The following is a 23333-nucleotide window of genomic DNA, read 5'->3' as shown; positions in this document are numbered from 1 at the left end:
TGTACTACACAAGTACATAAACCACAGGTCTGAAATGGTACATGGAGCAGGGTGCTCTTACACATGTGGCCCTCAAAGCCTTTTGGGTGGCCTTCAGCAAGTTGATGCCCCTCCCCAGCCCTTGCGCTGCCTTCTCAAAGCTGCGTAAAGGTAAAGGGACCCCTGACCATTAGGTCCAGTCGTGGACGACTCTGGAGTTGCGGCACTCGTCTCACTTTATTGGCCAAGGGAGCCGGCGTACAGCTTCCTGGTCATGTGGCCAGCATGACTAAGCCGCTTCTGGTGAACCAGAGCAGTGCATGGAAACGCCGTTTACCTTCCCGATGGAGCAGTACCTATTTATCTACTTGCACTTTGAGGTGCTTTCGAACTGCTAGGTTGGCAGGAGCAGGGACCGAGCAACGGGAGCTCACCCCGTCGCGGGGATTCGAACCGCCAACCTTCTGATCGGCAAGTCCTAGGCTCTGTGGTTTAACCCACAGCGCCACCTGTGTCCCTGGGTATGTGTGTCCAATTTTGGCCTTGTTCCTCCACCCCCTCCAGCCCAAGCGCACTAAGGCAGTGTGTGCCCTGCAGGTTCTGTGTTGAAGTCCAGGCAGTGACCATTTAGTACGGTACTTCTGTTCCTGGCCCCTGTATGCAACTGCAGAGCATGCATCAGCCAGCTGCAAGCCCCCCTTCCTGCCCTCTAACAGGTCCAAAAGGAGCTGCACATCAGCAGTCGTGCGTCAATTGGACACGAGCGAAATGGTCGCTGCCTCTGCTCTGGTGACCCACTTGGTCTGAAAAGTTGGGCCACCCTCACATAGAACAATAGAGACCCCTTGAACTACATAAAGGACCCCTGACCATTAGGTCCAGTCGTGACCGACTCTGGGGCTGCGGCGCTCATCTCGCTTTACTGGCCGAGGGAGCCAGCGTACAGTGTCCGGGTCATGTGGCCAGCATGACTAAGCCATTTCTGGCGAACCAGAGCAGCACACAGAAACGTCGTTTACCTTCCCGCCAGACTGGTACCTATTTATCTACTTGCACTTGGACGTGCTTTCGAACTACTAGGTGGGCAGGAGCAGGGATCGAGCAACAGGAGCTCACCCAGTCACAGGGATTCACACCGCCACCTGCGTCCCTTCTTGAACCACATGTTGTTGTTTAGTCGTTTAGTTGTGTCCGACTCTTCGTGACCCCATGGACCAGAGCACGCCAGGCACTTCTGTCTTCCACTGCCTCCCGCAGTTTAGTGAAACCCATGCTGGTAGCTTCGAGAACACTGTCCAACCATCTCGTCCTCTGTTGTCCCCTTCTCCTTTTGCCCTCCATCTTTCCCAACATCAGGGTCTTTTCCAGGGAGTCTTCTCTTCTCATGAGGTAGCCAAAGTATTGGAGTCTCAGCTTCAGAATCTGTCCTTCCAGTGAGCACTCAGGGCTGATTTCCTTCAGAATGGATAGGTTTTACCTTCTCGCAGTCCATGGGACTCTCAAGAGTCTCCTCCAGCACCAGAATTCAAAAGCATCCGAAAGATTTGGAAATATGGTCAAATTTGAGACTTTCCTTGTTAGGCAGAATTGCTGTCATCAAGATGAATGTTTTGCCAAGAATGTTGTTTTTGTTTCAAACATTGCAGATTGTGGACAGAATGGACTGTTTCAAGAAGTGGCAGAAAGATATATCGAGATTTGTCTGGCAGGGCAAAAAGCCCAGAATAAAATTTAAGATATTAACTGATGCAAAAGAAAGAGGGGGGTTTGCCCTGCCGGACTTAAAACTTTACTATGAAGCAGCAGCTTTTTGCTGGCTGAAAGACTGGCTACTTCTTGAGAACACAGACATTTTGGACCTAGAAGGGTTCAATAATAGATTTGGTTGGCATGCATATATATGGTATGACAAGGTAAAAATTCATAAAAGCTTTAAAAACCATATTGTTAGGAAAGCATTATATAATGTTTGGATTCGTTATAAAGATTTGTTGGAAAATAAAACCCCCAGGTGGCTGTCACCAATGGAGGCTAAGGAAGTTAAAAAACTTAATATGGAATCTAAGTGGCCAAAATATTGGGAAATTGTAGAACAAGAAGGTGGAAATGTGAAACTACAGAGTTATGAGAAAGTGAAGTTTAAAGTAAGAGATTGGCTACATTATTACCAGATAAATGAAGTCTTCAAACAGGACAGGAAAATCGGCTTCCAGGTGGAGAAGTCAAAGTTAGAAACAGAATTGTTAGAACCCAATACGAAGAACCTGTCTAGAATGTATAACTTGCTGCTGAAATGGAATACACAGGATGAAATGGTTAAATCAGCTATGATTAAATGGGCACAGGACATTGGTCATGACATTATGTTTGCTGACTGGGAACAGTTATGGACCACCGGTATAAAATTTACGGCATGTAATGCCTTAAGAGAGAATATTATGAAAATGATCTATAGGTGGTACATGACCCCAGTCAAGCTTGCAAAAATTTATCATCTGCCCAATAATAAATGTTGGAAATGTAATGAAACTGAAGGTACTTTCTATCACCTTTGGTGGACGTGCCCAAGGATTAAGGCCTTCTGGGAAATGATATATAATGAAATTAAGAAGGTGCTTAAGTGTACCTTTCACAAAAAACCAGAGGCTTTTCTCCTGGGCATGGTAGGCCAATTGGTGTCAAAGAAAGATAGGATGTTTTTTATGTATGCTACAACAGCAGCAAGAGTTCTACTAGCAAAGTATTGGAAGACACAAGAACTACCCACACTGGAAGAGTGGCAGACGAAGGTGATTGAGTATATGGGACTAGCAGAGATGACGAGCAGAATCCGTGACCAAGGGAAAGAGACGGCGGAAGAAGATTGGAAGAAATTTAAACTCTATCTTAAAAATTCTTGTAAAATTATTGAGTGTTAAAATGTCATGGGTAAAGCATAACAGATTTGCAGCGATAAATGATTGGATAGGAAAGAAAGAGGTAACAGAAAGGAACTAATAAGTAATTGGGACCAGGGGTTGCTGAAAAAAAGTTCAAAACAGGGATGCAGAAAAGGGAGGCATGGGGAAGTCGCTGAAATTGGGTACATGAAAAAATTTATGAAATTATACATGTTCATATGTTTGTTTGTTTGTGTTTGTCTTTTGTATTGTTTTATATTATATGTTGAAAAACCAATAAAAATTTTATTAAAAAAAACAGAATTCAAAAGCATCCATTTTTTGGTGATCAGCCTTCTTTATGGTCCAGCTCTCACTTCCATACATCACTACTGGGAAAACCATAGCTTTAACTATACAGACCTTTGTTGGCAAGGTGATGTCTCTGCTTTTTAAGATGCTGTCTAGGTTTGTCATTGCTTTTCTCCCAAGAAGCAGGAGTCTTTTAATTAAAGCATCTTTTAAACTGTGGGCGGGAGGGGGGAGTGTTACTGTGGTATGCATTTTTGTGTTGTTAGAAACTGCGCTGTGATCATCGGATGAAGGGCGGTATAATGATGATGGGGATGATGATGATGTGGCAAGTGATGATTCTATTTTTTAGATAGTTCAACTTTTTAAATATCCCCGAACATGTCATTTCCAATGCAAATACAGTCCATTGTCCCAAATATTTTTTTTTGGGGGGGGTGTTGCTCAAAAAGAGTGGATTTCCAGGGGGAGGGGCATCCTGCACGTCTGTATCTATCTATCTATCTATCTATCTGTCTATCTATCTATCTATCTATCTATCTATCTATCTATCTATCTATCATCTATCATCTATCTATCTATCTATCTATCTATCTATCTATCTATCTATCTATCATCTATCTATCTATCATCTCCTCTTAGGTTGCATCAAAAGCCCAAGTCTCCTTCAATTGCTCCCTCAGACACCCTCCGAGCCCAAGACTCAGTGGGATGCAGAAGCTTCTGTTCCAGTGACTTCCTGCAGACAGCTGGCACTTTTAAATGCCAAGGACTAAAAAAAAATTGCGTTCCTCCACACGCACACACAAAGATACGTCATAAGACATGAGTTAGCAAGAGCAGGAATTCAGGGCTTTGCTGCTGCCTGTTGCCCTCTCTGAGCTAACCTAGAGGGCTTGATTTTTCCTTGTCTTCTGTGGGCGTCTCTTGCTTCTGTCCTGCCTGGCAGGGTAGGGGCTGCCTAGAGATTTTTATTCTTGCTGTGGGTTTGTGGGGTCAGCCTGGATGATGCCCGGAGCCCCTTCCAGTTCTTGGGACCCTGTACTCTGTGAGGGTTGGACTCTAACAGAAGATTCTATTGTTGCACAGATCAGGGAAGGCTCTATGTAAGGCAGTGACTTTAGCTGGCGACTTGAGTGTCCTTGTCTGCATCCCAAAAGAAGGAACCAGGTTGCAAGGGCAACAGCTAACTGAGGGGGCCCAAGAATAATAGAATCACAGAGATGGAAAGAAGGGTCATCTAGTCCAACCCCCCCAATGCAGGAACCTTGACTAAAGCCATCCAGGTAAAGGGACCCCTAACCATTAGGTCCAGTCGTGACCGACTCTGGGGTTGCGGTGCCCATCTCGCTTTATTGGCCAAGGGAGCCGGCGTACAGCTTCCGCGTCATGTGGCCAGCAGGACTAAGCCACTTCTGGTGAACCAGAGCAGCGCACGGAAATGCCCAAATGCTTCTGAACGTAAGAGCTTCCATGAGGTCTCCTCCTCATGAGTACACAATGAGAGCCCTGCCGCTGGATCAGGCCAAAGGGGGCCCACCTAGTCCAGCATCCTGTTCTCACAGTGGATGAACAGTTGCATGCCAGCTGTCAAGGCCATCTGTCAAGGATGCTTTAGTTGAGATTCCTGCATTGCAGGGGGTTGGACTAGAGGACCTTCGGGGTCCCTTCCAACTCTACGATTCTATGATTGTGGCTAGTAGCCAGCAATAGCTTTATTCCCCTTCATGTTGCCCAACTGAAGCTGTCTAGGTGATATTGGGACGCGGGTGGCGCTGTGGGTTAAACCACAGAGCCTCTTGGACTTGCCGATCAGAAGGTCGCGGTTTGAATCCCCGCGACGGGGTGAGCTCCCATTGCTCAGTCCCTGCTCCTGCCAACCTAGCAGTTCGAAAGCACCTCAAAGTGCAAGTAGATAAATAGGTACCGCTCTGGCGGGAAGGTAAACGGCGTTTCCGTGCGCTGCTCTGGTTCGCCAGAAGCGGCTTAGTCCTGCTGGCCACATGACCTGGAAGCTGTACGCCGGCTCCCTCGGCCAGTAAAGCGAGATGAGCGCCGCAACCCCAGAGTCGGCCACGACTGGACCTAATGGTCAGGAGTCCCTTTACCTTTACTTAGGTTGGTGACCATCATTGCTTCCTGCTCCACAGTTTAATTAGGCGCCTTCTCTAATGGTAAAAACTCAAAACGGCAACTGCGGACAGCATCTACGTCATGTTTATTCCACTGGGCACTTCAAGGATCATTCTCTGCCCTGGAAACACCTTGCGACTCCCTTTCAATGCAGCTCGCTGAGGGATGTCTGATGCGACTCTCGAAAAGATTCAGTAGAAAAGAATATCACACACACACAAATCTATATATTTCTCTCTGGGTTAAAAAACAAAACAAACAAGGGGAGCTATTTGCTCTGGGAGCCTGAGTGGATGTATAAGCGTAGCTTGGAGGCCTTTCCCCTGGCAACGGTGGTCTTCCACTTGAGGGACAGGGTGCCATAGCGGGTAATGCCCCGGACCTTGAAGGTGTGCACGTTGTTCTGATAGCTGAGCGGGATGATGCCATGCCAGGCGGGAAGCCTGGGGGGGAGCCGAACCGAGTGATGGATCATCTCGTAGAGTATCCTCACCCCCAAACCAGCTTGCGCCTTCCGCATCCTCAGGGCGCTGCCCTTGACGTATGTGCGCTCTCTGCGGTCTCCCAGCAGCAGCTGCTGCGTCATGGCGTGGATGAGCGGGTTGGTCAAGCCGTAGAGGTCTAGCAGCTTGGTGGTCTGCTCCTGCCACGCCAACGACTCGATGCCCCCCTTCTGCTCCTTCAGGACCATGAGGGACTGGTAGAGTTTCATGAACCTCTCCCAGTCAACCCCTTTGTCTTCATACAGGCGGAAGGCGTGCTTAAGGGGACCCCTGGTGAGGCTCCGCCGACGGAATCGCGCTTTTGGCTGGCCACGTCTGTACAGAGAGTCCTTTGGAAGCCGGTACTTCTTTGGCCTGATAATGGCGGTGGCCATGGGCAGCCCCTCCGTCTGCATGATGGCCTTCCAGGCCTTCTCCTTCCCCGCCAGGGACCACGTTATCTTGCTGGAGCTCCTACCAAGCTCTCCTCTCTTCTGCTTCTCCTCCTCGTCTGCCTCCTTCCTCTCCCCCTCTGGCCTCTCCATGTCTTTCTCCTTCTCCACCTCACCTAGCACAATGGGCCGGGATCTGAATTTGAGGCGCCTTTCCATTCGCAGCTGCTCTATTCTTCCTTGCTCAGCCTTTTCTTCCTCAGCCTTCAGTTTCTTTATGGCTTCCTTCAGCCTCTTGTTCAGGAAGCTCTTCTTAATAAATTTGCCTTTCTCCTCCGTCCACTCCTTCTTCACGCTCTCCCACAAGGATCTCTTCCTGGCCTCTTTCTGCAGCTTTACCTTCAGGTTCCTCGCCTGCAACACTGTCAGGGCGGTCTTCTGGAGGGTCTCCATCTTGGCTGTAAGCTCCTGAGAATCAGTGCTCCAGATCTGGTAGGCCTCCACTGCTTCTTTGAGCTGTTGCAGCAGAGCAGAGTGCCCTTTGCTCAAGAGCCCCTTCATCTCCTCCCCTTTCTGTAAGATCTGCTGTGCTTTCTGCAGCAAAGCCCCTGCCAGGGCCTCAGCCTCCACCCCCGAAGAAACCTCAAGCATTGACACCACTTGGAAGAGGCGCTTGTAGGTGGCGGCGTCACTGGACTCCAGCTTCTCTGGCTGAGTCAGGATGTCCAAGAACAGTTGAGCATGTTCTGAAAGCTCAAGTTGGTCGTCTTCTAGCTTTGGAGTCGCTTCTTCCTCCCATAGGGCTATCAGAGCCTCTCTCTCCTCATCATTGAGGAACTCAAAGGTCTTCTCTACTAGGTCTTCCCACATTTCATCTCCTTCCTCCTTCTTCTCCAGCTCCTCCCACTCCCAGTCCCACTCTTCCCCTTCCTCCCCCCAATGGATAACTCTTCTTTTAGCCACCATTTTCTCTCTTCCTTCAGCCATTTCTCCAACTCCTTCCTCCTCTTCCCCCTCTCCCTCCAGGGCCCTCGCTCTTGCCTGGGCCATCTCCATGGCTTTGGCCTCAATGAGCTCCTTGAGTTTCGACTCAGATAGGCCCAACATTTTTTCCTTAGCCAGCCTCTGAGCGACGGCCTCCACCAGTTCTTCGCGCCTTAACTCTGCCAGCTCCTGGACTCTCGCCTCGTCCACCTCCAAGGCAATTTCCTTGAGCAGCTCCTGTATCCTCTCCTCATCCACTACCAAGCCCATTTCCTTGGCCAGCTCCAGGACCCTGGCCTCGTCCACTTCCAGCACTACTGAGCTGAGCAGTTCCCGGATCCTTTCCTTGGCCTCCTCCCCCTCTTTATTCTCGGCCTGGGCTATCTTAATCGCTTCGGCCATCACCCTCTCCTCCAGCTCTGCCTGTGCCTTCCTGCGTGCCTCGGCCATCACCTTTTCCCATTCTTCCGCCATGGCCATCTTCCGTGCCTTGAGCATCGCCTGCTCCTTGGCTTCGACCAGGGCCAGGTCCCTGGCTTCGCCCAGCGCCTTCGCCTTCACATCTTCCTTGGCCAGGTGCTTGGCTTCGGTCAATGCTCTCTCCTTGAGCTCCTTCATCATCCTCTCTTTGGCCTTTCCCCTCACCTCAGCCAGGGCGCTCTCGGTCATCTCGACCAGCTTCCTTTCCGACTCCTTGAGGATGGGCTTCAGGGCTTCTCTCCTGGCCAGCTCTGGCCCCTCCAGGCCCTCTCTGTCTTTGTCAACCAGCTTCCCCAATCTCTTCCGTTTCCTTGCAGCTGCCTCCCGCTCCCGCTCCCTCCGGCGGGCCAGCTCCCTCTCTCTCGCCCTGGCCACCTCTCGCTCCCTTGCCATGGCTTCTGCCTCCAGCTCCCTTGCCTTGGCCTCCTCGTGCTCCCTTGCCTTGGCCGCCTCCAGCTCCCTTTCCCTGGCCGCCTCTCGGTCTCTTTCCTTGATCGCCTCTCGCACTCTCGTCCTGGCCGCCTCCCGCTCCTTTCCCCGGAGTGACTCATACGATTTCCCTTTAACCGCCTTCGCCACCACTTTCCCTGCCACTTCTTTGTCGGAGGCTGACTTCCCCTCCTGTTCTCCAGCCGTCCGGCCTCTCTTCTTTCGCTTCTTTCGTCCGGCCTCTCCATGCTCTCTCACTCCCTTCCCCCTAATGAATTCCTCCTCACTCTCACTCTCAAACTCTGTCTCCGAACTGCTGAACTCCTCTTGCTTCTTCGTGACTTCCACCACTTTCTCCAGGCTCTCCGTGGAAGGCTGGGACAACGACACTCTTCCTCTGGGCTTTTGCAGACGCTCCACATATGCCGTCCACGCCTTTTCATCAACGGCTGCCTTCTCCTGGGAAGTGAGGAGGGACTGGCTGATGTTGACAATGTCTTCCCAGGACATGGTGCGGCCAGCCAGGGCATACCGGGCCGAGGCCAGGAGGTCCTCAGCCGCAGTGCGGCCCTCTATGTGGGGGCCGATGCGGAGCATCAACAGCTTGTGGAGGTCGGCACGCCACTTGGTCTTGTCAGAGCTGTACTCCTGGTTAGGGTCAATGAGGCTGCCTTTGGTGGGCACTGGCGGCAGGGTGGGGACGCCCACCTGGCTGGGTTTAGGCGGCAGAACAGCAGTATCTGGCTTGAGTTCCGATGTTGGGAGGGCGGCTGCCTGCAAGTCCTTCCTGTCCCTCTGGTGCTTCAGCATCTCAGTGTAGAGCTGGGTGCGAGTGTCACGCCGCTGCAAGAGGATGGGCTGGGCCTTCTTGCGCACCTTGAGCACCTTCGGGGCCTCGTGGGGAACGGTGGGAAGGACCTTGGGCCTGAGCCGTTTCTCCTTCTCCTTCTCCTTCTCCTTCTCCTTTGCCCTGAGCTCCCGCCTTTCAAGCCGCACCTCCCGCCACGTGGAGCCACTGCTGGTGCTGCTGAAGCTGCTGCTTCTGGTGCTGGAGCTGGCGGTGGCCATGCTGGGGGTGGGGCTGAGGCTGGGGCTGCGCTCCTCCAGACCTATTCCACTCGCTACTGGCACAGTGAGCCCCTTGCCTCGTGCTTGAGGGATCCTGGGGAGCTTATCGCCACCAGCTGTGAAGGGACAAGGAAAGGAGTGAGATTAACCAGAGACATTGGCAGAATAATGTCAGGAATCTGAGGGAAGGTACCTATGTAGCAGAAGTTGTCCCCCATCCCACTCACCACACAGAGGTGGCTTCAGGTCCAAAACGGTTTACTGTTGCAGAAGATAAGGCTTCAGTAATACAGTTCTGGACATTGATATGTACCGTATTTTTCGCTCCATAGGGCGCACCGGACCATAGGGCGCACCTAGTTTTTAGGGGGGGGAATAAAGGGGGGGTTATTCTCCCCCCCCAGCCCGAAAGAGCAAAGAAGCCAAGACAGCGAGCCGGATCCATCCCGCTGGCTGTCTTGGCTTCCTCTTTAGCCACACACAACCTCTCCAGTCGGGATGGATCCCACTCGCTGTCTTGGCTTCGTTTTTAGCTGCGTGGCTGGGGCGGGGGAAGCCCGAGCTTCCCCTGACCCCAGCCCCCAGAACAGGTCTGGGAGCAGCGGCAAGGTTGCGCGCAGCCTTGCCGCCGCTCCCGGAGCTTGCGGGGCTGGGGGCGCGCTCCGAAGGTTCGCGTATAGCTGCCTGAAGCCCGGGGAGCGCAGCGGGAGTTGGCGCTGTGCTCCCCAGGCTTCAGGCTGCTATCCGCAAGCCTTCAGAACCCGGTGGGAACTCCCGCCGCGCTCCGAAGGCTTGCGGATAGCTGCCTGAAGCCCGGGGAGCGAGAGGGATCGGTGCGCACCGACCCCTCTCGCTCTCCAGGCTTCAGCAAAAGCCTGCATTCGCTCCATAGGATGCACACACATTTCCCCTTCATTTTTGGAGGGGGAAAAGTGCATCCTATAGAGCGAAAAATACGGTACATACAGCTTGCAGGCTTTGAAGACACAGATGTAAAAAAAAGTAAAGGACCCCTGGACCGTTAAGCCCAGTCAAAGGCAACGGTCAAAGGCCCTGTCAAAGGGTTGCAGCGCTCATCTTGCTTTCAGGCTGAAGGAGCTGGTTTGTCCACAGACAGCTTTCTGGGTCATGTGGCCAGCACGACTAAACCGCTTCTGGCGCAACGGAACACCGTGACAGAAGCCAGAGCGCACGGAAACGCCATACGTATATACTGTACAAGCATAAAGTATCTCCCATTGCCCCAGCTTCAAGATGTAGCGCAGAATTTGATTCACAGACAGACTCACTGTCTGACTAATGAGCTGACATGCCTGAATCACTTACATAGATGACACTGGGCCATTGCCATAGCAACTGGCTTGGCTGACCTTGCACCTGTTGACTTATCACGTACATGGGGAGATTTTTGCTCATGGGGGGAAATGAACCCCATCTTCCATGTCCAGTTCCTCCAACACACACTTCCTCTTGTGCCTCTGCTTTCCCTGCAGGAAAACTGCTATTTAATGCGAACGGTTTTGATGTTTTCCTGGAGTGACATTGGTTCTGATCTCTCACTAAAGAGCAGGTTTCCTTGGAAAGGAATGAGGCAAGGGGGACTCGTGCTTCTTAAGTGCAGCGCAAGTGGAAGTGTCAGTCATTCCACAACTTTCTACCATGGGATTCAAGGCTGCTTGTGCAAGTGAAAAGGGAGACAAACCCACTTCATTGGACACTGACCACAGGTTGCCAGTCCAAGTCAGGACAGCCTGACCTACCAGGGAGCCTAAGCAGGTGATAGCCCCAGAGGATGGTGGCCAGCCTGGGAATGGCTCTCCTCCCAGCAACAACGCTTCAAGATGCCCTCTCTAGGCAGGGATTTGTACTTGCCTCTTTCAGGGGCAAAAGGGGCAGCAGCAGGAGCAGCTCTCCTCTCAGGCTTGCCAAAGATTCCCAGCCACCGCGCCTGTCCAACGGGAAGGGTTTCGGGGGTGGTAAAGTCTACAGATGTTCCCCGGGATGGTGACCTAAGACGGGAAATGGTTGAGCGGCGGTCGCGGACTACTTTGGGTGGGATCTCGTTCATCAAGAACAGATTGGCTGTTAGCTGGTTCTCAACCCGAGTCATCAGCTTCTGTGCTCCTTCTGTCAGAGCGACCTTAGCTTCATCCGCTGTCTCTGCCATGATGCCAGCGGCCCGCACTCTGCGAGGGAAGGCGCTTTGATCGCGACCAAATGAAGACCTGGAAGGAGCAAAGAAGTAAAAGTAAAAGACCCCTGGATGGTTAAGTCCAGTCAAAGGTGACTACGGGGTGCGGCGCTCATCTCACTTTTCAGGCGGGGGGAGCCAGCATTTGACAACAGACAGCTTGTGACGAGTGCCAGAGTGCACAGAAACGCCATTTACCTTCCCACCGCAGAGGTACCTATTTATCTACTTGCACTGGTGTGCTTTCGAACTGCTAGGTTGGCAGGAGCTGGGACAGAGCAATGGGAGCTCACCACCGTAGAGCAGATTCGAACCGCAGGCCTTCTGATGGACAAGAGGCTCAGTGGTTTAGACCACAGCGACACCCACGTCCCTTGGAGCAAAGAGTAAACAACTGAAGGAGGGGTAAAATTGAGAGGAGAGCCCCAGAGGAATGGGGGAGGGGGATCCAGGCCTTTGGCTTATGGCAGATCTTTCCCTAGCCTCTAGTAAATCTCCACACTACCAAGCAAAATATCTTGTTCCCTTTCAAAACATCTCAGTCCTGCTGTTCATCTCATTGAGGGGATGTTTTAACTACTTCAGGGCTTCTGCTATTGGCCAATTGGACACACACAGCTCTGTGCAACTGTGCTGAGTGTGTGTCATATGTGAGGCCCACCTTTAAGCTCCTCATCCTCAGTCATAGCCTACACCTGGGTACAGCACAGAGCAGCATCATAGCCCAATTGGGCAGGGAACAGCTGAGTCTAACTTTGCCAGAAGCTGCAAAAGAGACCCTCCCAGGAAGCTTCTCCGAGCCACAGGGGGTGTTGCTTTGGGGGTCAGGGATACCCCACTCACGCCTCAAAGGAGACACTTACAAGTCTATCAGGCTGGAATCCGCCATCCGCTGCATCTCCTTCTTCAAGACAAATTTGTCCGTGATGCCAGCCACAGAGTCCAGCAGCGACCGGGCCAGGTCACGCACTTTCTTGTTCTCGTCCAGCAGGGCTCGGGCCAGGGGAACCACTTCCTGTTCACTCAGCAGGTCCATCTTCCCTAAGGCCTCCCAGGCTGCCAGCCTCATCCTCACCTGCGGAGCAAGAACAGGGGTCCATATCCCCGTACACATGAGCTCAGGGGCCAGCGCCTGGGTCTGGACCAATCTCATGGAGATTGGAGCAGCGTGTTACAATACCAAAGAATAAAACCAAAACCCTGAGTGCTAGGAAGCCATGATTTTCCAGCCTGGCCAGCAAAGCTGTGACCTGAAAGGGAGCAGAGGCTGAGGAAAAAGAACCTTAATTCTGTTAGGAAAAAAGGCGAGAGATGAATCAACACAGTCACCGCCTTCAGTCTCTGAGGGGGAAGCCTTTCCCTCAGAAGACAAGGCACTCCATTTTGTTTTTACCTCAGAGGCAGGGGCCCTTGGGAGGAAGGGCAGCCTGCAAATGTCATAAATAAAACAAAATGGCTGTTCCTCGTGCCTCGTGAAGTGCCAAGGGGGCACGGAGAGGGACTGAGAGGGGCCCCTGTGAGGCGCCAGGATGAGGGGCAAGAGGAGCCGTGGGGCTGCTGGCGATGATGCCCGACTGGCCATCTCTGCCTCGCTTGGGGAAAGGTGAAGCGGGAAGCAGCAGAGGCCGCCATGGGGCTGAGGCGAAGCGGGCAAGAACAAAGGTGGAAACAAAAAAGGCGGGAAAAGCCGGTGGCTCCCTGCTGCACTGGCTCCCATATCCTACAAGTGCCCCGATTTTCCAGGGACAGTCCCGGAATTGCAGAAGGCATCCCGTTTTTTTGATTTTTGATTTTTTAAAAACTGAATTTATATACCGCCTTCTACCCAGAGGCCTCAGGGCGGTTCATTTGACCCCAGGACGTCCTGCTTTGCCCTTTCCCCTCCTCTCCATGTCTTGGAGAACAAATAAAAGTGGTCTCTCTGTATATGTTGGAGCTGCAAAAAACAGAGTCCTGTTTCTGCTGGAAATAAGATCACTGCACCCAATGAAGGAAATGGTGAAGGTGCGCTGCCTATGCTTTTGAAGGAAAAGGTCGCCAGTCTACTTTCATTGCGTCTTTCATTGCGACGCTTCCTCAGCCAGCCATTTTTGAGGAAATGCGTGGATTGTTTTTTCCCTTTATTGTAAGTGGAGGCTTATACCGTCTTACTCAGAAGTAAGTCGCACTGTAGTCAATGAAGCTTACTCTTAGGTAAAAGGGTCCAGACACGTCAGCCTTACACTGAAGTCCTAAGAATTTTTACTCCGTTCCCACTGAGTTCAATAGGATTTATGCTCTGATATGTTCCTGGTCATTCTCAGAGCTGCTGCTGCTTCTTCTATTATTATTATTATTATTATTATTATTATTATTATTATCCCCGCCTTTCCCCCTGAAAGGGACTCAAGGCAGTTTACAGCTAAAATGTTGCTTCCTTCCCTTAATCTGTGGAAGGGGCTATACAGGATCCCTTCCCCCTCACACATTTTTTTCTTCACAACCCTGTGAAGCAGGTCAGGGGGAGATGCTGTGAGCGGCTCCGGTAGATGTGCACATGGACGCCTGTGTGTGTGGGAGATCAAACGTGGAAGAAGCTTCTTGAAGTGGAACAACCTGCCCCCATTTTCCTCGTAGAAATGTTGGAGGGGGTGGGATCCCTCAGCCTGTGCCCTCCTCATGAGGAGAATTCAGAGAGGGAACCTTTGGCTATAGCTCTTTTTGGATTCAGCCAGAAAACTTGACAGACCTCGGTTCTTTGGTTTCAGCTCCTCCACCATTAAAACGCCTCACACTTCTGGGCGGCTCTTTCCTCCTCCCTCAGCCCCCTGCTTTCCTCTTGCCCCCCAACCAGGTCTCCACCCAGCCTCCAGCTGTAACCCATCACCCGCCCCTCACAGCTGCCATTCTGCACGGAGAGGACCTGGCCAGAGAAAGGGGAGAAATCCCAGGGAAATCCCCTTCCAAGCTTTAGCTGTGATTCCTGCATTGCACGGGGCCAGACTAGATGACCCGTGGGGTCCCTCCCAACTCTGATTCTGTGACAACGGAAGATGGCAGACTCCTTCCTTGGAGGTTTGTAAGCAGAGGTTGGGTCGTCCCCTCCAGGGGTTCTGCAGCTATTACTCCTGCATTGCAGGGGGTCAGACTAGATGGCCCGTGGGGTCCCTTCCAACACTATAAATCTATGCTTCTATGAAGCTAGTAAAAGTATGGATTGCGAATGTCCCTGTGCTTCCCTCTCCCCCCTCCAAGACCTTCAAAGGACTGCACTGACCTCCTTGTGAGTGGTGTCCTGGATGAGTCGCTCGAAGGCATCTTCTTGGACCTTGTCTGGCAGCGGGTAGGACTCGGCCAGCTGGACGAGGGCAGCTGTGCACATCAGGTACGTGGAGTAGGGCACGTCGTCCATGAGGTCCAGGATGGCCTTCGTGACGGAGGGCAAGCTGTTGTCACTGGGCTTGTGCCGCAGCCAGGGCTTCGACACGATCTCGGACAGCAGGTCCCGGGAGCGCATGAACCCTGAGAAGGCCACGGAGGGCCGCCGCCTCTGCGGCTTTTTCCTCCGGATTTTGTCTACGGCTTCGGGCTCGTCCGTCTCCGGCAGCAGGATCTTGACCATCTTGCGCCTGGGTAAGGGCTGCCTGCTCAGGTCCAAGCTGCACTGCAGGGCCTTGGGCGTCCCCTTCGGGAACAGCTGGGCCCGGATAACCGAATTGGGGACGTAGCCGTCGGGGGCGATAGGCCACGTGCGCCCGGCTTGGAAGGGTATTCTGCTGAGGACGGGGATGGGCTCGACCAGCGGTGGAAGCACACGGGACGGCGGTGGCGCTGGCGGAAGCTCGGCTGGAAGCGTCTTCTTCTCCAGGGTTGCCTTGGCACCCTGCTGCGGGAGGAGCTGGTACTTCACGAAGAACTCTGACTGCACCTCCTTGATGTACGGTGCTGCCCCGTAGAAATCTGGCCCAGGGAGGGCACTCGCCTCCTTGCCGATGAAATGCAAGACGGTGGCCACGTTGTTCTCCATCACCACCTCTTTGGGGTTGGAGATGGGCTCCAGCCGCTCGTACTTCTTGGCCAGCCTCCCTACCTGGCGATACCTGGGGAGGGAAAGCACCCAAAGTCTAGTTTGTTAAGGGGGCTGGGAACTGTAGTTCTGTGCAGGGAGGGAAGGGATTCTCTGCGGGAAGCCATGCGCTTTAAATGTAGGGGGCGTACCCGGAAGCGACGATTCCTTGCTAGTAATGTAGCCCAGAAATCCCATTATTTTCTACGCATGCCAGCTCTGCCTTAGGCTGGGGTGGGCACAGTAGTAGAGTGACAGGCTGGGAGTTTGAATATTCACTGCTGTTAAAGAGAACATGAGGGGACACTTGGCTAAAATAAAGATGGCAGGCAGGAAGGCTCTCAAGGGAGCCAGTGGGTGGTGGGTGCATTGTTGGGGTGGGTCTGCAGAGTGTGGTCTGCAGGGTCAGCCCACAATGAGGCAGCAGATGCGGTGGGATGGGGGGAATGGCCAGAGATGTGAGTGCCCTGCGGCCTGCCCTGTGCCCCCTACCCTAGCCTGCTGCCTTCATTGTCCTTTGCCCAGTATTGGAGTAAGATTCCACTGCCGGTCCTACTGGCTTCTGTATGTGCCTTGGGGAAGGGCGCCTTCTTGTCTTTTGCCTCAGGCAGCAGAACGTAATGAACTGGTGGTCTGCATTAGAGCTGGGCGGTATCTGGTTTTCAACTTTGTGATATATAGCCAACTAAACATTGTGATATACTGATATATCACCAGGGCTTTTCCCCCAACTGGAGCTCATTGGAACTCAGTTCCGGCACCTCTTAGGTGGGCTGCCATTGCCATTCTGAGAGAATGAGGGAGGCGTTCATGGTGAGTTCTAACACCCCTTTTTCTAGAGAAAAATAGTACTGTATATCACAATGTCTGAAAAAAGGATGGAGACATTGACTGGCTTCATGGTTTTCCCCACATTTTTGAACATGACACACACACCCATGATTCACAATACAGTGGACCCTCCGGATACACACTTAACTCGTTCCAGGGGTCCATATGTACCCCAAAAAGTCCACATCTAGAGGCACCGCTTCTGCGCAAACGTGTGGTGCGATAGAGCGCTTCTGTGCACACATGTGGCGCGCAGAGCAGTTTTGCGCATGCGCACACAGGGAAACCCGGAAATATACACTTCTGGGTTTGCCGCGTTCGCAACCCGAAAGTTACGTTACCCGAGGGTCCATTGTATATTGCCAGGTCAAAAATTATGAAACCAATATCATGATATGGACTTGAAATTGGTTTGGGACAATATATCACCTGTCCCTAACACACATCATGATTTTCAATATATTGCCAGGTCAAAAACTATGAAACTGATATTACAATACTGACTTCAAACTAACTTTGGACAATATATCGATATGTCGGCCAGCCCGTGTGTGTGTGTGTGTGTGTGTGTGCGCGCGCGCGCGCACGCATATGCCATGCAGACCTCATGCAGAGGATTGGCTAACCTTGAAGGCAGTTCTTGGGCCCAAAATTTTAACCATTGTTGCTCCGCAGCCTTGGCTTCATAAACAGTCCATGGACCTGGAGACTGGCTACTGGCCCTGAGTGCTAGAACCATTTGGACAAGGTATGTTCCCCCTTTTGTTTCTACCCCATGAGAATTGCAAAGGTCAGTGGCCATTGGTGGGAAACAAGTTTCCTGTATCACCAGAATTGGAAACTGGGGGTGGGGTTCACCCTTTTGGAGCTGTGTCTTCTCTGCCCACCTCTCCAACATTCAGATCCCGCCCTGCCTGCCTGCCTCCCTTCCCCTCCCCATACTTAAAGGTAAAGGGACCCCTGACCATTAGGTCCAGTCGTGATTCTGGGGTTCCGGCGCTCATCTCGCTTTATTGGCCAAGGGAGCTGACATACAGCTTCCAGGTCATGTGGCCAGCATGACTAAGATGCTTCTGGTGAACCAGAGCAGCGCACGGAAATGCCGGTTACCTTCCCGCCGGAGTGGTACCTATTTATCTACTTGCACTTTGACGTGCTTTAAAACTGCTAGGTTGGCAGGAGCTGGGACCGAGCAATGGGAGCTCACCCCGTCGCGGGGATTCGAACCACCGACCTTCTGATCGGCAAGTCCTAGGCTTTGTGGTTTAACCCACAGCGCCACCTGCGTCCCTCTCCCCATACTTACTTAGGCACAAAGACTATGTCGAAGGTGAGGAGGAAGTGAGGCAGAAAGGGCAAGGGGCGCTCAATCATGTCGTCCTTCACACACCGGGACATCAGCATGTAGAGGTGATCTCTGGGCAAGTACAAGACGCATGGGATGAAGTAGATATTCATGTTGCAGCCCACAACCAGGTCTCCCCGCTGGTTGGCAAAGCAGACTCGGCTGAATTTGAGGCTCGTATCAAACTCCACCAGCATCTGCCCCAGGATGTCCCAGACGCGCACGGTGCCATCAGAGCCGCTGGTCACCAGCATGCTGAGGGTGTGGCAGTAGTCAAAGGAAGTGATGGTGGTGGCGTGCAGGGCGCCAGTCTCCTTCCAGAAGCGGTTCTTCTGGCCAGGGACCAGGGACGCCTGGCGCCACAGCCGGACCCGGTTGTGCTCTGTCAGGGCGCAGATGTAGCCGGGGATGAGCAGGAGGTTGTTGATGCGGCAGTTGAAGCTTGGGATGACCACCAAAGGTAACACCTCTAGGAAGTTGTCCTTCTTCAAGAGAACATCGGAGAGGATGATGTACTGGTCCTGGCCGTAGGAGCACAGGTAGGAAGACTCCCGCGAGTGGTAGGACAGGTTCCCTGAGGCTGAGATGCTGCTGAGGGCCACTACCTTGCCGTCGTGCAATTTGCGGTTCCCCATCCGATACAAGTTCTGGGTGATGGTGCGCACCTTTCCGCTCTTGTACCCGCTGAAGATGAAGCTGCAGGTGCGGCCTTCCAGGTCCAGCCGGCTGTAGGCCAGGCACAGCACCCTGTCATCCAGGCCCTCCGTGACACGCAAGATGTGCTTGACTGGACAAGGGTTCTTGGTGGTGTCCAGCACGTAGATGTCGTTTGTGCCCATGGTCACCAGAAGCTCCTCTCTGTCCGGGTCATAAACGTAGTCCAGGGCCTTTTCCAGTACTTGGAAGGGCCAGGTGACAAACAGCATTTCCCCCGTGACGGGGGATAGGAATCGGATGACCCCGTCTTCTGTGGCTGCCAGGATGCGAGCCTTGTTTGGTCCACACTGAACCCGCAGTAGCTTCGTGAGGATGGACTTGGTTCTGCTGAAGAGCTGGCAGAAGTTGTGGACGGTGCGGATGGAGAAGGTGTACAGGGTGCAGAGGAAAAAGGTCTGCTCGTTGAGGAACTGCATCTGGAAGAGCTGCTCCCCAATGTCCAGCCGCCGGAGGAGCTCACAGGTGGTCAGGTTCCATTCCTTTAGCAACCCGTCCAGCGATGTGGTCATGATGGTGTGGAATGAGTGCCGGGTGGTGATGGTGGTGATGGCGCTCTGGTGGGCCTTGAACTGGGTGGATTGAGTCCCTTTGTCAAAGTTCCACACCTTGATGTCCCCAGCGAGGTCCCCAGTGAAGAGGAAGCTCTGAGGCCAGTAGGAGGAGCAGCAAGTGAGCGACACACCTTGGCTCACCTGGAAGGCCCGGGTCTGGGTCTTGGTATGGTAGTCGTACACGCGGATGATGTTCTCGCACAAGGCCACCAGCACTTTCCGCTCCTGCTCCAAGCTGAGGTAGTGCACAAATTCGCCACTTGAGATCTGCACCTCCCGCGCCACAGCAAGGTAGGGAACCTTCCCTGGGGTAAAGCCCCAAAAGGCCACAATGCCAATGGCACCTGTCACCACTTCACCTGTCTCAGGGTTGTAGCACATGCTGGTGACCGAATAGGGCGATTTTACCTCGGAGAGCATCTTGCATTCCTGAGTGTGGTCACCAAAAAGCCGCAGGTGGATGTCATCACAGTAGGTCACAAAGAGGTGCAGGTGGGAAACATAGGAGATGTACAGGACCTTTGGGTCTTCCTCTATGGCGTACTCTTTCTCTGACATGGGGGTCTCGTCCTCTGGGTTGTACACCCAGACTCGAACCTGCAGGAGAAGTCTGAGAGTCAGAGGCAATGGACTCTGTCCCGTGCCCTGCGGGTAGGGTTAGTATCTTGGTCCACCTATTTAAAGACATAGACACCCCAAACAATCTCCAAATTAGCTTATAGATCATACAATCTGCAAGAAGACCAAACCTCTCCAGCCCTGAGTGCTCACTGGAAGGACAGGTTGTGAAGCTTCACAGTACTTTGGCCACCTCATGAGAAGAGAAGACTCCCTGGAAAAGACCCTGATGTTGGGAAAGATGGTTGGATAGTGTTTCCGAAGCTACCAGCATGAGTTTGACCAAACTGCGGGAGGCAGTGGAAGACAGAAGTGCCTGGCGTTCTCTGGTCCAGGGGGTCACGAAGAGTTGGACACGACTAAACAACTAAACAACAACAACAAGAAGAAGATCATACAATCCAATACAAAGCTGTGGTGCTAGACGAGGGACATGGTGTTCAAGGTTCTCTCCAGCTGCCTGGTGTTTCTGCTGCTGCCCTCTCTGGCCCATAGGGCAATAACCCCCTTTCAGGAGTTGAGACGCCCGTCAGGGGGGAGGCCTGGGAATTGGGACTCCTCCTCTTTAGAGGAGGGGCTCTCTGACTTGAAGCAAGGGCAGTGGGAGCTCAAGGGACCTGGGAAATTGCCCCAGCTGTGGAAGAGGAGACTAGGATCTAGATCAAGCATGGCAGTAAGAAAATATCATTTCTTAAGGCTGCTTCTTGTCTCCTGCACGGCAGGGGAGGAAAGTCATGGAGAAGGCATGGCGGCCTACTAGGTTCCCTCCGGGATTAGGGGTGGCCTGCCTCTGAACACCAGTTGTTGGGAAACAACAGCAGGGAAGGGGGCCACTGTACACAAATGGGAAACAGGACTACGGAGAGCTTTGGTCTGATCCTGTAGGACTCCCCTTATGGAATGGACTTCCTCAGAAGGTGGTGGACTCTCCTTCATCGGAGGTATTTAAGCAGAGGTTGGCTGGCCACCTGTCAGGGTTCTTTAGTTGAGATTCCTGCACACCGCAGGGGGTTGAACTAGATTTCCCTCGAGGTCCCTTCCAACTCTGCGATTCTATGATTTAAGGGAGAGCACGGACAAACCTAGACAGCATCTTAAAAAGCAGAGACATCACCTTGCCAACAAAGGTCCGTATAGTTAAAGCTCTGGTTTTCCCAGTACTGATGTATGGAAATGAGAGCTGGACCATAAAGAAGGCTGATCGCCGAAGAATTGATGCTTTTGAATTATGGTGCTGGAGGAGACTCTTGAGAGTCCCATGGACTGCAAGAAGATCAAACCGATCCATTCTGAAGGAAATCAGCCCTGAGTGCTCACTGGAAGGACAGATCCTGAAGCTGAGGCTCCAAGACTTTGGCCACCTCATGAGAAGAGAAGACTCCCTGGAAAAGACCCTGATTTTGGGAAAGATGGAGGGCACAAGGAGAAGGGGACGACAGAGGATGATCTCATGGTGGGACAGTCTTCTCGAAGCTACCAGCATGAGCTTGACTAAACTGCGGGAGGCAGTGGAAGACAGGAGTGCCTGGCGTGATCTGGTCCAGGGGGTCACGAAGAGGCGAACGCGACTAAACAACAACAACACGAAGCTTCTCCATTCTTTTGAGCTGCTGGATTTGAGGGTGGAGGTTCCTTGAAGATAATGGATAGAATCCTGACCATGTTTGGGGGTTGGAGGCCATTTCTCTCCCCATCTCCCTGGCCAATCATGGCCCAGCTCACCTTGCCCTTCTTGGAGGACTTCCGGCTGAAGGATGCAAAGTAGTGTCCTGCCTCCCCCGAATAGTGGCAGATGACCGGCATGAAGTTGGGGGCGCTGCTCTTCCGGAAGATGATGGTGGGCCTGTCGCTCAGCATGATGTTGGATCCTTCTGTCACCTCCTGCGCGCCCTGCCCAGAGGAGGGAAGAGACAGGGGTGTTGGCAGGAGAAGAGCAGAACCAGAATGTGCCTGCACCACTCACAGCACATGGTCCACATTCATGCCATCTCAGCGTTGGTGTTGCAGGCACAGCCAAGGCTGCTGCTCAGTGACAGTTGACTGAAGGCCAGAAGGAAGGAACTGGCTGCTGCTGCTGTTTTCTTATCTATATCCCCCACAGTATTATTAAGATAAAAGTCTTTTTATTAAAAAGTAGTCGGTTCCCAAAGGACAGCTGGAATAAAACAGCCTTCATCTGGCTGGCAGAATAATAATAATAATAATAATAATAATAATAATAATAATAATAATAATAATAATAATAATTATTATTTTTTTATACCCCGCCCATCTGGCTGGGTCCCCCCAGCCACTCTGGGCTGCTTCCAACAAAACACTAAAATACAATAACCTATTAAACATTAAAAGCCTCTCTAAAAAGGGCTGCCTTTAGATGTCTTCTAAAAGTTTGGTAGTTATTTTTCTCTTTGACATCTGGTGGGGGGGCGTTCCACAAGGCGGGCACCACTACCGAGAAGGCCCTCTGCCTGGTTCACTGTAGCTTGGCTTCTCGCAGCGAGGGAACCGCCGGAAGGCCCTCGGCGCTGGACCTCAATGTCCGGGCAGAACGATGGAGGTGGAGACGCTCCTTCAGGTATACTGGACCGAGGCCGTTTAGGGCTTTAAAGGTTGGCACCAACACTTTGAATTGTGCTCGGAAACGTACTGGGAGCCAATGTAGGTCTTTCAAGACCGGTGTGATATGGTCTCGGCGGCCGCTCCCAGTCACCAGTCTAGCTGCCGCATTCTGGATTAGTTGTAGTTTCCGGGTCACCTTCAAAGGTAGCCCCACATAGAGCACATTGCAGAAGTCCAAGCGGGAGATAACCAGAGCATGCACCACTCTGGCGAGACAGTCTGCGGGCAGGTAGGGTCTCATCCTGCGTACCAGATGGAGCTGATAAACAGCTGCCCTGGACACAGAATTGACACAGCAAGGCTTGAGCCAGTTGACACAGAAGGACAGCAAGGATTGAGCCAGTTACTTTCTGGGACCATCTCTGTGTCTGTCTTTCATGCATGCACACACCCTCCCTTCCAGCCCCCAAATCACTGGGAGAAAATCCTGTTCTCATCAGAGGACAGTGGTTCTGCATTACCATCTGAAGCTTGTGGTAAAGCTGGCCTTGGAGTTCCCTCCACAAGGGTACGATGCGGACCGGTTCTTTCACCATGGTGGTGCTGTGGGAGCTCAGCTGCTGCAGAAAATATCCCTGGAAATAGGGAGGAATCAATCCCCACAGTCCTGGGCAACCGTTGATCTGGAGAGGAAGGGAATGGTTTAGGGTTTCTTGGCGGGGGCAGCCCCACAAGGTTCAGCCCCCATTAGCCTTGGAGAGGGGACCAGCTCCTGCTGCTCAGACATTCAGACTCCGAGTATGCTCCATCCTAAGGCGTCAGGAATGATGGAGAGATCACCACATTTTACAAGTGACGAAAGCAACATAAAGGGGAGGTTCTGAGGATGGCAACATGAGAATGGGGCTTTTCTGTAGTAGCTTCTCGTTTGTGGGATGCTCTCCCCAGGGAGACTCACCTGTAGGCAAGGTAAAGGGTAAAGGGACCCCTGACCATTAGGTCCAGTCGTGACAGACTCTGGGGTTGCAGCGCTCATCTCGGTTATTGGCCAAGGGAGCCGGTGTACAGCTTCCAGGTCATGTGGCCAGCTTGACTCTGGCAAACCAGAGAAGCGCACGGAAACGCCGTTTACCTTCCCGCCGGAGCGGTACCTATTTATCTACTTGCGCTTTGACGTGCTTTCGAACTGCTAGGTTGGCAGGAGCAGGGACCGAGCAACGGGAGCTCACCCCGTCGCGGGGATTCGAACCGCGACCTTCTAATCAGCAAGTCCTAGGCTCTGTTGTTTAACCCACAGCGCCACCCGTGTCCCATCACCTGTAGGCACCAGACTGTTAA

The 23333-nt window shown here is 52.5% G+C and overlaps 1 protein-coding gene across 1 annotated transcript; it reads right to left on the bottom strand.

Moving 5' to 3' along the window:
• Positions 1-10799: 10799 nt before the first annotated feature.
• WDR87 (WD repeat domain 87) lies at positions 10800-22968 on the bottom strand. The gene is made up of 6 exons (XM_053397706.1): positions 22517-22968; positions 21159-21326; positions 17512-19415; positions 14586-15408; positions 12193-12404; positions 10800-11363 (listed from the first exon to the last, which is right to left on the bottom strand). The coding sequence occupies exons 1-6, from the start codon at positions 22589-22591 to the stop codon at positions 10907-10909; spliced, it is 3639 nt and encodes a 1212-aa protein (XP_053253681.1). The 5' UTR covers positions 22592-22968; the 3' UTR covers positions 10800-10906.
• Between the last annotated feature and the right edge of the window lie 365 nt (positions 22969-23333).

This window comes from Podarcis raffonei, chromosome 8 (genome assembly GCF_027172205.1).
Source record: "Podarcis raffonei isolate rPodRaf1 chromosome 8, rPodRaf1.pri, whole genome shotgun sequence".
Lineage (NCBI taxonomy): Eukaryota > Metazoa > Chordata > Lepidosauria > Squamata > Lacertidae > Podarcis > Podarcis raffonei.
The sequence above is the reverse complement of the archived record's forward strand: the minus strand, read 5'-3'. Positions and strand labels throughout refer to the sequence as shown.

What these genes read in the sequence shown, in the direction of transcription:
- WDR87 (XM_053397706.1), bottom strand. Translation starts at nt 22,591, where the DNA reads ATGGTGAAAGAACCGGTCCGCATCGTACCCTTGTGGAGGGAACTCCAA. An exon ending in AGTCCTCCAAGAAGGGCAAG is followed by an intron (nt 19,416 to 21,158) that starts GTGAGCTGGGCC and finishes CTTCTCCTGCAG; the next exon opens with GTTCGAGTCTGGGTGTACAA. An exon ending in GACATAGTCTTTGTGCCTAA is followed by an intron (nt 15,409 to 17,511) that starts GTAAGTATGGGG and finishes TTCCCTCCCCAG; the next exon opens with GTATCGCCAGGTAGGGAGGC.